The 13,752-nt window shown below is 52.5% G+C and overlaps 1 protein-coding gene across 5 annotated transcripts in view; it reads left to right on the forward strand.

Moving 5' to 3' along the window:
• RAB37 (RAB37, member RAS oncogene family) overlaps positions 1-13,752 on the forward strand; it is a 77,377-nt gene that overhangs the window by 61,829 nt on the left and 1,796 nt on the right. Inside the window, exons 2-9 of one of the 5 annotated variants that reach the window (XM_066235120.1) lie at positions 2,052-2,162; positions 9,634-9,744; positions 10,945-10,986; positions 11,465-11,531; positions 11,627-11,679; positions 12,833-12,898; positions 13,469-13,525; positions 13,603-13,679. In XM_066235120.1, coding sequence (XP_066091217.1) covers positions 2,052-2,162; positions 9,634-9,744; positions 10,945-10,986; positions 11,465-11,531; positions 11,627-11,679; positions 12,833-12,898; positions 13,469-13,525; positions 13,603-13,679 — 584 coding nt within the window. Of the gene's footprint in view, positions 1-2,051; positions 2,163-5,583; positions 5,638-5,759; positions 5,965-9,633; positions 9,745-10,944; positions 10,987-11,464; positions 11,532-11,626; positions 11,680-12,832; positions 12,899-13,468; positions 13,526-13,602; positions 13,680-13,752 lie in introns of those variants that run through there. The other 4 variants (XM_066235123.1, XM_066235121.1, XM_066235122.1 and 1 more) reach the window with 4 other exon arrangements.

Genomic DNA, 13,752 nt, shown 5'->3' on the forward strand with positions numbered 1-13,752 from the left:
CCAGGCTTCACTTCTAAGCTCTGTCCACATCCCTGCAAAGCACCACCACCTTGGCCTCTCCTCAGACATGTGAATGCAACACTAACTATGAGCTTGAGCAAAAGCAGAGTCTATAGCAGGGATTTAGACCTTTGGCCCCATGAACCACTTGTTTCTTTGAGAGGGGCACAAACAGAGGAGGTGGGGCAGGTATAAGGGTCATCCCACATCCAGAGAGAAATAATTCAATAGTGTTTGTAAGTCGATCAATTCTGAGCTCTCCAATGTGGCCCAGAAATAAGTTCTTAAGAATCATCAACTGATTTCTGATATGATCATCTCCACGGGGCTGCCATTTCTAAAAAGATCAATTTGAGAGCATCATCCTGCCCCTGGCATGAGGCAGGATTCAGCTGGATCTGAAATGCTAAACCTTGTCACTCTGGACCATGTCCCCACTGAAACAGGAAAGGTCCCAAGAAGACAGACTGTTTTATATGATAGAAGAAAATGACAGGAACTCTTCACCCAGCAAAGGAAAAGAATAGAAGAGAAAAGCAATCTTTTATATCCTTTAGTAAATGAACAAACAAGGTGGACATGGATAGACTGACCCTTTATATTCTAGAATATTTTCTCCAGGAATATTTTTGTTGACACCACTGTCCAAGAAGTTGGTTGGATTTAAGATGTAAATTATTAAAGCCATTGCACAAAACAAACAATTGGAGCCCTTTAACCCAGGAGGAAATATAAGCTGGAGAGAATTTGGTCTGGGAAGCGGGGGTGGGGAGCGTCCAAAGTCTACATCATGGGCAGCCTCCTGTTTGCCCTGCTGCCAGGTTGATGACACTGTCAGAGACAAACGGGGCTGGGCCCTGGGTCTGGCCCAAGGAGGTCCTGACGGTCTTCACATTTTCATATTTTGGGGTTTTTTATGCCTTTATGTTTTTTTGCAAGTCCACTTAATTTGGCATCTCCTCAACCTTTCCAACAACCATGGGTGCTTACTTTTGAAAAGTGGCTCTTGTCCACTTGAAAACTAAGGCATTTAGCCACTCATTCACTCATCCACTCACTCACTGAGAGACTGCTGGGTGCCAGCCCTTGCGTGTTTCTTCTCTGCTGCTTCTGGTTTTCTCTCACACACAGCACCTGGACGTCCATGCTAATTCTCCCCACTTTTTCCTCCCAGTTCATTGTGGCCTTCTCCTCTTTTCCCAAACTCTGCTTCTCTTTGAAATGTTGTTCATTCCAGGACCTTGTTCCAGGGCCATGTACAAACTCTTCCCAAGGCATATGGCCAAACTTCCTGATTTTTTAAATTCTATAGACTATTTTTTTAGACTTTCCCATTGTGTTAGCCCAGGCCTCCCAAGAAGCAGATGTCAAAAGGGAACAAATATGCAGGGATTTTCTTAGGGGAAAGATGAGATAGAAACCAGGAGAGGCAGGGAGAGCCATCGGACCATGATGCAGGTCTGACCCCCAAATGAAGGAAAGAGGCCCGGAAGGTTGTATGTGGGTACCAAGACCACCATGCAGTCACTGGAAGGTTCTATAAAACCATGAGGATGACTTCCAACTGAAATCAGCAGGTAAGGGAGTCCTGTGTCTCCCAGTACAAGGCCTGCCTCAGTGTCCCTGCCACACTCCTCCTTTGGCTGGAATTACCTGTATGAAGTGTGGCCTCAGCACAAACACACCGATGACAGGTGGCGGAACGCAGCACGGGGTTCTGTCACCAATAGCCTGGCGGTGGGAAGTCTAAGAGGCACGTTCTCAGTCACCTGGGATATTTATTAACTTGGGATGTAACAAGATTTCCTCTATGCTTTAATACCTTCTTCAGAGACTTCAATAAGAAATCTAGAGTTTGCGTGTGTGTGTGCGTGTGTATTTTTTGTATATGTGTGCATCTATGTGAATGTGTCTCTGTGTATCTGTATGTGGGTTTGTGTGTGTGCACACCTGTATGTGTGTTACAAAGAACCCACTGTCCCAACCACATCATTGTCACAGAAGCCCAGCTCACACTGCAGCCATCACACCTCTCTTTTTCTCTCTTTCAGACCATTCTGGTGGGTGACAGTGGCGTGGGGAAGACATCTCTGCTGGTTCAGTTTGACCAGGGCAAGTTCATCCCCGGCTCCTTCTCGGCCACCGTGGGCATCGGATTCACAGTGAGTGCCCCCAGCCCCTGAGGCCCAGGTTTGCCTCTGTCAGGGTCCCAGCCGGAAATAGGTGGACACTCACATTGGCTCATTCAAGAAGGTTTAATAAAAAGACTATTCCCGAGGTGTAGGCAGGGTGTTGGGAAACCAGGAGAGATGGTACTCTGTTTTGGGAGGTAGTTATAGGGTTTCCATCCCACCCATAGCCTAAAAGGTGAGAGGAGGACATCATCACAGACCCAGGATGTGTGGAGCGGGCTGGCAAAAGCTGTGACCATTGGTGGAAAAGCACAGCAACGCCTAGTAACCCTCCCCCTACACTGCCCTCCTCCTGCTCCCCCATATCTTATGGGGCTCCCTTTGGCTGCACATAGCTAGAAGCTGGAAAGCAAAGGAATATGTTGATACAGATGGCTCAGGTCCACCTCCAGGTCAATAAGAACCTGGAGAGGCAAAGGCATGGTTTAAAATGTTAAAAACAGTCCAATCATAGCATTGCCATCCGAGGGCACTGGCAGGTCGAAAGTTAAAGCTCTGTTCTTAGTACTTGGTCTCTCCCTGGACACAGAGGAGAGGGCTGCTCAGATTAGGGAAGTATTCTCAACCCATAACCCCTGCTGGGCCAAGAAGGCCTCTACCTCACGCCTTTTCCTCCACTTTCCCCTCGACTGCCAGCAGCGTTCAGTTACCCTGGGTCCTAGGAAGGCCTCGGAGAAGGTTTGGCTCTTCTCTACACTACTTTCAGGAGCTTCAGGACCCTTCTTTGGGGTCTCCAGAATCCTGGGGAAGAGCCAATGTCATTTCTTGGGCAGCTTGGATGTTTGAGAGAGCAGTCTTTGGGACCAAGCAGGGCACAGCCCTGGGAAGCCACACTTGGGGTTAGAACACAGTAGAGTCTCACTTATAGAAAGAGAGAAGGGGAACCCCAAAACCTGAACTTGCCAATTGGGTCACAGAGAGGAAAGCAAGGGCCCACAATGGACAGGGCTTCAAAGTGAAGCTGGACTGAGAGCCTGGCCAGGGTCCAGAGCCTGGGATTTGACCTGAAACAGCTGGGCTCTTCCGCTGCTGGGGGCAGCTGGGCTCTGGAGGGCAGAGCTGAGTCCCAGGAGGGCGAGGCTGCCCTGACAGCCCCTTGAGCCTTCCACGAAGTGAACCAGAACGCCTGGTGCCAGCGTCCCCCACCAAGGCCCACGCCCAGCCTACCCCCTCGGCACACAGGGTACACGGTACCCTCACACCTGCCCCCTCGGCACACAAGGTACACAGTACCCTCACGGTCACACTCAGGTCTCCTCGCCCACTCCACATCCATCTTCCCACCTGTCAGACTCAAAGCAGAGTGTGGGTGGTTATGGGCACACACATACTGATCCGTACTCCACAGATGCACAGGGTTGGCAGCTCTCAACTTAGCCACTGGCCTGGTAGGAAAACCAAAGCAACTCCCCTGTGAGAAGGAAGAAAGTGTGTGGTTAAACTGAGAGCCAGAAGCAGCCCGACACAGGACAGGCCAGCTCCCCTTCTCTCCTCAGGCTGGACCAGAGCCTCGCCATTTGCTGGGCTCCAGTCAGCATCAGGAAGCTTTGATTCACCTCAGGACCGACCCATGGGCAGCTTACACTGAGTGAGGGCCTAAGGGTGCAACCTAGGCCAGAACCTGGGGACATCTGGGTCAAGTACATGACCTGGGAGCACAAACGGACACATACCCTGCTCCTCAGCTGGGACACAAACCCAGGGGACCCTACACGCTGCAAGAGCAGCCCGAGATAGAAGCCACATTGAGGCCGTATCGCAGACCAGGGCCTAGACACACTGGCTCATTTACAAAGAGGTTTGTAGTCCTGGCAGGGGAAAATGTCGGTCTCCTCCTTGTACTGCGCTGTGCACTTGGTAGGCTGGACTCCGCTAGTGGCAGCCCAGATGCACTACCCTCTGCCGTCAGGAGCTGCAGGGTTCCTGGGATCCCTGGAGATTCTGCTCAAAATGATTTTTTTTTATTGTATTTATTTTTAATGGGGTGACATCAGTAAATCAAGATACATATATTCAAAGATAATATGTCCAGGTTATCTTAAAGTTCAATTATGTTGCATACCCATCACCCAAAGTCAGATTGTCCTGTCACCCTCTATCTAGTTCTCTTTGTGCCCCTCTCCCTCCCCCTTCCCTCTCCCTCTCCCCCCTCCCCCCGTAACCACCACACTCTTATCAATGTCTCTTGGTCTCACTTTTATGACCCATCTACGTATGGAAAAATGCAGTTCCTGGTTTTTTCTGATTTACTTATTTCACTCTGTATAATGTTGTCAAGATCCCACCATTTTGCTATAAATGATCCGATGTCATCATTTCTTATGGCTGAGTAGTATTCCATAGTGTATATGTGCCACATCTTCTTTATCCAGTCATCTATTGATGGGATTTTTGGTTGTTTCCATGTCCTGGCCACTGTGAACAATGCTGCAATGAACATGGGGCTGCATGTGTCTTTACAAGTCAATGTTTCTGAGTTTTGGGGGTATATACCCAGTAGAGGGATTGCTGGGTCATAAGGTAGTTCTATTTTCAGTTTTTTGAGGAACCACCATACTTTCTTCCATAATGGCTGTACTACTTTACATTCCCACCAACAGTGGATGAGGGTTCCTTTTTCTCCACAACCTCTCCAACATTTGCTATTACCTGTCTTGTTAATAATAGCTAGTCTAACAGGTGTGAGGTGGTATCTCATTGCAGTTTTGATTTGCATTTCTCTAATAACTAAAGAAGATGAGCATCTTTTCATATATCTGTTGGCCATCAAAATGATTTACAGCTTAATGAATTCATCTGATACCAAACGTTTAAGGCCTACCAATTGCCAAAGGCGCCCCCAGGGGGCGTCCCCTCTGTGCGTCCAGGCATCCCTATCTCATTTAAGAAGACCAACCGTGCCTTCAGGAGTGCCTGGATTAGTAGGGTTGCACAGGGAAGGCAGCCGTGGTGGGACATTCTGGAGGCAGCCCAACAGGTCAGGGAGAAATGAGAGGTGATCTACATTAAAGGGCCAAAGTTTGAGTACCAACCAACCAGGGGTCACTTGTTGCACGGTGAGGAACGATGGGTAAATAAAATTTTATTTACATGACCTCGGGCAGGGCTGCATTAATTAAAGTGAAACTGCCTGGGCGGGTTCCTCAGAATGTATACCTTCTTTCAAACTCAGCCCGGCGCTGGGCAGCGGCGGCCCAGCCTCTATGCTACCCCACCCTCATGGCCACCTGTTGACCGCCCGCTGCTAAGCTCGAGCGCCGCCTGCTGGCCATGCTGAGTAGCGACAACGGAAACCCCGGCGCCGGTGCGCTGGTCCCAAAGATGCCAGACTTTCCGCAGAGAGGCAGGGACCGCTACTCGTGGGAACTTAACCCTGACGGCTGGCGACTTTAGGGAACCAGTCCTAGGAATGGATGTGGCCCATGCCCTCAGAGCAGGAAGCCGGGTCAGTGTTGCTTAGGGGGCCCGCCTGACCCTCGGGCGCTGACCCTACGGTCCGGTGCACCCTGGCGGGGCAGCCAGATCCCACCGGTGTCGCTAGGGTGGCGGGACAGAGGGAGGAGCCTGTCGGGGTCCGGGATAGGGCAGTGAAGGATAGAAGGAGTGGGTGGAGCTAAGGCAGAGCTGTTTCTGCGCTGTCCCTCGCGAGGCACCGGCTCCAGCTCACCTCTAGTCCAGGGAAATGACGGGCACGCCTGATGCCGCTGCCCAGGATGGCGAGACCCCTCAGCTCTCCCCACCCTGCAGTCCGAGCTACGATCTCACGCGCAAGGTGGGTGGGCACTGCGTCAGCGCTGTGACCGGGTTCTGTGCACCGGGTTCTGAGGGCCACCCCTTCCTGTGCCCTTCGCCCTGAGACCCTGGGGCTCCCGGAACCAAGAGCCTTTCTGGCTATGTCTGCGTTGGACTCAGCCCTTCCCCCAGACAGCCGGATGTCTCAGAGTAGAGAGGGAAGGTCGAGACGCAGTCCCGAGGTTCATCCCAACCTCTAGGGATCTGGGCTGGCGCTACCAAGGCTGGGAGAGGAAGCTCAGAAGTGACTCCCCAACCCAATTTTCTTCTGCCACACTCCGAGTAATATGAGTCCCCGGGACCCCCATGCTTCTTGAAAAGGGTTAACTCTCCAGGACGCAGGCACCCGGGGTGCTAGGAAATAGGGATGCCTGGACTCACAGAGGGGACGCCCCCTGGGGGCGGGGCACCTTCCAGTTAATGCCCTCTTTCCAGCTTATAAACTCTAGGCCGAAACTTGACATCCAGTTCGTTAGGCGGAAATACTTTTGCTTCCCAGCTGCCTCCTAGACCTACTTCTTCCCTTCCCACTACTGCCTCGCGTGTTCTTCCAGGAGGGTTTTGCTAGCCAGGATGCAGGCCCACCTCGGAATTTTTGGAACCTGAGAAAGATCTTAGTGGTTAGTCACAAGTCCCCCACCTGGGAGAGTGTGAGGGAGCTCTCTTGGGCTCGTCCCTCTAGGGTGGCCCTGTGCAGAAGCAGGTGAGTGGCAGTGGACACTGGTCTGTCTGCCCTCCTTGCCTGGCCTGGGAGCGAGCAGGAGCCAGGAACTCTGAAAGAGGTGCTGAGGAAACCTCGAGCTTCCACTCCTCTAAGCCGGCAGCTGGAGAAGTGAGGCTGCTGTCCTGTCTCCCTCTGCAGGGCCTTGGGAGAGACCTGCCTCTGGCTGTGCCTTAGTTTCCTCCTCACATGCAGGAGCTCACTCTAGCTAGGAACCTGGGGCCTCCACCCCCACTGTCTCAGGGGAAACCACTCTGCCAGTTACCCGCCTCTGGGCGCAGAGCCCCAGAGCCGTTGAGATAGGCGTCCTGTGTGGGCTCTCCACAGGAAGTGGGCCCCTGGGCCTTAGTGGGAGGGAAACTGCTGAGGGCCAGCCCCCAGGCTGGTGGGGACCGCCTGACCTCCTTGCTGGACAAGCCAGCTGGGCTGTTTGCCTTGGAGATGGCAAGGCTGGGCACCTGTTTGTGTGTAGTGGACTTGCTGGGCTTGGCAGTTGGCTGGTATTGTTTACTCTAGGCGGCTGCGATCTGTAAAGGACACAGGGGCTCACCCTCCTTCCCTCCTTCATGCGGGTGTTGGGCAGATAAAATGTATTATGCTCACTTTGTTAAAGATAATGCTGCCCAGGTGGAGGCCTTTGCCCAGGTGATATTAATGTGTGTTGGGGGCAGGCAGGATCGTTGTAGCCTGGGGCTTGGTTTTGGGATTAAGCCTTTCCCACCCTTTTTTGATGTGGGGTGGTACAATCCAATCATGCCTCAGAGAAGTGACTTTGTATTAGAGACTTCCCTATTTTGTATATTGGATTAAGAGTTTGGGTTTCTACACTATAAAATAGGGGCAGAACGGGGGCTTGCCCGCTCTTGGTTCCTGAGATTATCATTAGAAGAGAGAGCAGAGGAGAGCAGAGAAAGGCCACGTGGAGGAGGCCAGGAGAAGCAGCCAAGATGGCGGAGTACTGAGTGAGATGCCAGTTTGTGTAGAGTTTGTATCTGGGATAAAGAAGGAGATGGGGAACAGAGGTGAATAAGTCTGGTGAGCTAGAAACCTTTGATTCTAGGAAACTCGGATAAGTCAGTGGCTTTGTGAGCACTGAATGTGATTGGGTTTTGGAGCCCAGTGTGTATTTTTACTTGCCCGCTGGGTGCAAGCTAGAATTAAAGACTATGGCCCATCACATTTTGGCTCCACTGTTTCTTTACCGACTGTCCGAATCCAATGCGAACCTGCATGGGCAGGGCTGCTCTGATGGTGGCCCTGGCCCTGGCTGCTGGCTTTACAGCGGGCCAAGACCCAGGAGCCAAGAAGCAATGCAGGCTACAGAGGGCTCCCCAGCCCCTCTATATGTCCCCTGGATCAAGCAGTGGCTGTGGAGAGTTGGCCCGTGGCCTCCACCAGCCTGTGTGCTCCAGGCAGACCCCAGGAGGCTGAGTCCACGACAGTCTGGGAGGACCCTGGTGGAAGCTCCTGGGGCTGCACAGAAGGAATGGGGGCTACAGGCAGCCAGTGCATCCCTGGGCCACTCTGCTGAAGTCACAGGTGGTTTGTGGCCAACATTATTAACTATTAACCATAGTAAGACCTCAAAGAAAGTATCCCTCCTTTTTTATAGTCACCGTGGAAACCATACCACAGAAGAGTTAAGGAGTCTTCCTAAAGTCCCCCAGTAAGCCGTTTACAAGCCAGGACCCCAGCCTTAATACTCTTTTTGCTCAGCCCCCTCACCTTTCCACCAAAGTTAGCTAATCCCAGTATCCCGTGTGCACAGCAGGAAAGTCTTTGTCAAAATCAGAGCCTCAAGAATAATTCAAACCTAGTCCCTGCTCAGCCCATTAAGTATCTAACCAGCCAGCTGGGAAAATTCCAGCATTAGGTCTAGACCTCTGTTCTCCAATATTGAGGAATATCTAGACAGAGGGCTCCTCTTCCTCACCCCCATGTTCCCCAGAGGAAATGAGCAGAGACTGGCCAAGCAATAAAGGAGTGGGACACACACCACCACCCACACTCCCTGCCCTGCAGTGACCCAGTGATGCCAATTTACAGCCACTTGTCTCACTTGGGAGGTTTTTGCTGAAATAGCTTCAGACTCAATGTCTCCCCACCTCAGTATAAATTTGAAAGTTCTCTACTCCATGCAACCTTTTAATGTCTTTTATCGAGTTTTAGAAAGAGAAGAGACACATCAATTTGTTTATTAGGTGCTCCACTTATTTATGCATTTATTGATTCATTCTTGTATGTGCCCTGACCAAGGATCAAACTCACAACCTTGGCATCTAGGAACAATGCTCTAACCAACTCACCTACCCAGCCAAGGCCCCAAATAACCTTTTTGTGAACATAAAACGTCATCAGGAACTTCCAAATAAATGTTGTGACCAAAAACAAAGAACCCAGACAATAATAATTTTAGACTATGCCTTCGTAAAGGTTGGTGTCCCACCCCCATCAGAACCTAACGCCTCCCTTAGGTGGGAATTCTGTCCCCAATACTATACTAACCTTTATGCCCCCAGGCAGCATAGCCCTGCCCACGCATGTGCACAAGCATGGCTGGAGCACACACAGTGGGAGGAATCTGGGCATGGTGTGGCAGGGACAAGTGTGTCTGAGAAAAGGGGATGGTTTTCTAGGGCCACCAAACACATCTGGGGCCTGTTGGTGCTGAGGTCTCGACTCAAGCTTCCAGAAGACTGGGTGAGGACAGGAGGGTCAGAGGGAGAGGCTGAGAGGTGACAGTGTGGAAGGGAAGAAGGCAGATTGAAGGCAGCAGCAGGCTCTCCAGAAGTAGATGCCCCGCACACACCCCAGCGACGTCAGCATCCTCCCCCTTGCCCTCTGCCCCTCTTTCCAGGGCCTCTCTCCCTGGACGCCCAGAAATGCGTCCCAATTCCCCCATTAACTGCCTCTGCCCCCATCTCCTAGGTGATGCTTCTGGGAGACTCAGGCGTCGGGAAAACCTGTTTCCTGATCCAATTCAAAGACGGGGTCTTCTTGTCCGGGACCTTCATAGCCACCGTCGGCATAGACTTCAGGGTGAGGTGGCTGCAGGCTCTGCTCCCAGCAGTGAGCCAGGGGCTATGGCTCAGGCACAGGGGTACTGCCCTCTCACCCTCTCCTCGCTGGCTCCACAGGACGGCTGTGGCTCTCTGCCAGGAGGGCACAAGGGCTGCTCCCCAGGGCCCACTGAGGTGGCCAGGTTTGAGGAGTCTGAACTTGGTGGGCTCCTTGCCCCCCAACACAGGATATGCAAATTGAGAGACTGAGTCTTAAAGTCCTGCCCCCAGCAAGGCAGACACATCTTGAGGTGTGAGCTGAGCTTCCTGGCCCTCAGTGCCCTCTGGCCTGGGCCCCTCGGGCAAGGCCTCAGAAGTCCACCAGTTTCCAGTAGTTCCAGGAAGCACAGCACTGCGCCAAGTGGAAGCACTGGGCTGGCCAGGTGTGGAGAGAGAGCAGCTCGCCAGGGTCTGTCCTCTCACCTTGAGGATCCCTTCTTGACAAGTCTGCATTGGGCTGAGCACTCCGAGCACTGCACACCCAGAGGGCCCGGGAGAGTGAGGGTCCATCAGAGACTGGGTGCCCCACAGTAGGAGGGGTACGAAGCTCCACTTAGGAGAACTGGTGAGCAGCTAGAGGAGTCCCCGCGATGCTGGTGGGCATCTCATCTCTAAGAGCTTGGTGGCAGGATGGGATGGAGCTCCTGGACAGCCAGACAGAAGTAGGGAAGGGGCAGGGGCCCCAGTTCCAGCCCTCGCCACCCGCTGAGCCCCAGGGGGAGACCAGGCAGGTTCTCAGGCTCCCCTTCCCGTCATACTGTGATAAACGCAGAGTTCCGCCTGACCTGTGGTGGCGCAGTGGATAAAGCGTCAACCTGGAAGCGCTGAGGTTGCAGGTTCAAAACCCTGGGCTTGCCTGGTCAAGGCACATATGGGAGTTGATGCTTCCTACTCCTCCCCCCTTCTCTCTCTCTCTCTCTCTCTCTCCTCTCTATAATGAATAATAATAAAAAAAAACAGAGTTCCCAGGAGAGGGGGCTCCTCGGTAGGAGCATCTGGGGACAGAGCCCCACTGCCCTCATGAGGTGACCTGGCTGGAGACATCTCTGAGGCTCACCACACCTTCTCTGAGGAGCACCCAGGACAGGATGTTTGCTCTTCAGTAGGATGACAGCAGAGCACAGGAGCCAAGCCTCCCCTGTGCTCCGACCACCCCTCCCTCTGCCCTTTTCTCTTTCAGAACAAGGTGGTGACCGTGGACGGTGTGAGGGTGAAGCTTCAGGTGAGACCGGAGGCAGTGTGGGAGAGTGGCGAGTGGAGGGGCCTGCCCTTGCTCCTCATCCAAACCACAGGAGCCCTGGCCCTGCCCTCAGCCCCGTGCAATTTCCTGTTGCGCCCACAAGAAAAAACAACAGGCTTGTGTTTGATGTCTGCAGAAAAAGCAGTTCCTAGGCATCTTCTTCTCTAGCAAAAGCAGCTCAAATGCCTTTGCCTTGCTCCCTCTCCTTCCATTTCCTGGGTCTCATCCATCCTAGGAGGCTGGACACTCCTGACCTCTGAGCTAGAAAAGAGGCCACAGCACTGAATAAGCTTGAGAACTCGATAACTATCACCATGCAGGACATTGTCAGCTGTACAGAAGCCCATGAGAACAGGAAAGATCCCACCGTCCCACACAATCTCTTGTACACATGGGTTTCATCTGCCCACCACAGTCCCTGCACCTGCCTCCTTCTGACCATTCGTCCATCACCTCCTAGATCTGGGACACCGCCGGGCAGGAGCGGTTCCGCAGTGTCACCCACGCTTATTACCGAGATGCCCAAGGTAAGTCCTTCGTTCACTCCAGCTCCTCCCTAGCCCACGTGGGACATCCACTCTTCCTCCCCTAGTCCCTGTGTGATCTCTCTCTCCCCCTACAGCCTTGCTCCTGTTGTATGATATCACCAACAAGTCCTCCTTCGACAACATCCGGGTAGGTCCCCCCATCCACCACCCCTAGCAGCCAAGACAGGGCCTGTGAAGTTCAGGAATGCTTCCTGCTTTGGGAGAAGGGATTGGAAAATGGACTATTGCTGCCTTCGAAATGTACCTGAGCTATGACTCAGAAGTAATAAGCTGCTGCTGGGTATTTTATGGGCAAGTGGGCATGGAGATCAGGAAGGCTGTTAGGTGCTTTTGCAACCTGCTTAGCACGGACAGTGATTCATGAGTGCATTTCACGGCAAAAGTTCAGAAAGTACCCAGCTCCACCCTGGACAATGGCCCACAGGGGCCAAGGGGAGAGCCCAAGCAGAAAGGTATATCCATACATTCAGCCTAGGTTTCAAGAAGGTAACTCACGCAGACAGAGTGAGGGGCTTTATCCTCACAATCAAACTATTGAAGAAAAGACATAATGCAACAAATATAAGCACTGACTCTGTGCATACCACTGTAAAGGTTCCATGTGCTCCCTGACCTCAAGAGGTTAACAAGCAAACTGGGAGAACAAGACATTTAGATATAAAAAAGCTTATAAAGAGGATGGAAATCCATGGCACTCGTACTGCCACCTCCAAACCCATGCTCATGGCAGACATTACTAGTCAATCACAGTATTTTAAAAAAGATTTTATTTATTGATTTTACAGAAAAAGGAGAGAGGGGACAGTGAGAAATATCAACTTATAGTTGCTTCAGTTTAGTTGTTCATTGCTTGCTTGTTGCTTGCCACATGTGCCTTTAGTGGGCAAGCCTAGGGTTTTGAACTGGCGACCTCAGCATTCCAGGTCAAGGCTCTATCCACTGCGCCACCATAGGCCAGACCAATCACAGTATTTGTTTTTATCACTGAGCCCTTGTGTGGCCTTAAAATCCTCAAAAGGACATTGCTGGTGACTACCAACTGATTTATGAGACAAAGCCTCTGCCATCTCTATAGAACAAGGAGTTGAGCTACAAGGAGTTGAGTTTGAGTGGTTTGGGGCCACTCAAAACCAGAGAGGTCAAAACAAGGATGCAGAGGAGAAGATGCACAGGGCCTCGTGGTTGCAGGGCAGTGAGTAGCCCTGGATAATCAAACAGGGCAGAAGAAGGAAGGGCGAAAGGACTGGCTTAAGCGCAGCTCCACTCACCCTTTCCCACAGGCCTGGCTCGCTGAGATTCATGAGTATGCCCAGAGGGATGTGGTGATCATGTTGCTAGGCAACAAGGTGAGTGGCTTGCTGGCAGGGTCAGCCCACCCCGCACTTCCTCTCCCACTGTCACAGCATTACCTGCACCCGGCCTCATCACTGTCCGAGAGTATTAGCTGCACATCCTTCCAGCAAAATATTCTTTCCAGTTGCCAGTTCAGGGGTCAGACCTAACTTGGTGGCTTCAGCCCATTTCATCTGCCCTGTGAAGCTTTGGAAATGGCCCCCTACAGGGAAAGCTCCAGATGTTACTGCAGAGATCCAAGGTTGCTCAGCTGCTCAGCCTTTATTGGATCCTAGTGACTAGGGTCACAGATGCAGAGCTAAGACCAGAAAGGGCTGGCCCCAACTATTCTGAGCCTTCCCACACCTTCCCAGGTGGGTCATGCACCTTCCCAGGTGGGTCATGTACCTTCCCAGGTGGAAAACCTGGCCTCATGCTAACCATACCACCCGCAGTCCCAGAAGCCACCAGCAGAGGGCGGGCAGCGCCTGCTCCTGAGGCAAAAGTGGGGACTGCGTGGGCGGGAGAGGGGCCAGCTGGGGTCAAGGCTTCCTTCCCCAGAGTGACCCACCTGGGCTTGACAGGCAGATGTGAGCAGTGAAAGGGTGATACGTTCGGAGGACGGAGAGACGCTGGCCAGGGTAAGTGACTGCCTGTAGGCAGGGTGATGGGTGGGGGCAAGCAGAGGCTGTCCCTGAGGACACTCTCTTCCTGGCAGGAGTACGGAGTTCCCTTCATGGAGACCAGTGCCAAGACGGGCATGAATGTGGAGTTAGCCTTTCTGGCCATTGCCAAGTAAGAGCTGAGCAGGGAAGGGAACTGTTCAGGGCAGGGTGACACCATCTGGGGATTCAGTGAGCCTGGCCGC

The sequence above is a fragment of the Saccopteryx bilineata genome, chromosome 6, assembly GCF_036850765.1.
Source record: "Saccopteryx bilineata isolate mSacBil1 chromosome 6, mSacBil1_pri_phased_curated, whole genome shotgun sequence".
In the NCBI taxonomy this organism is placed as follows: Eukaryota; Metazoa; Chordata; class Mammalia; order Chiroptera; family Emballonuridae; genus Saccopteryx; species Saccopteryx bilineata.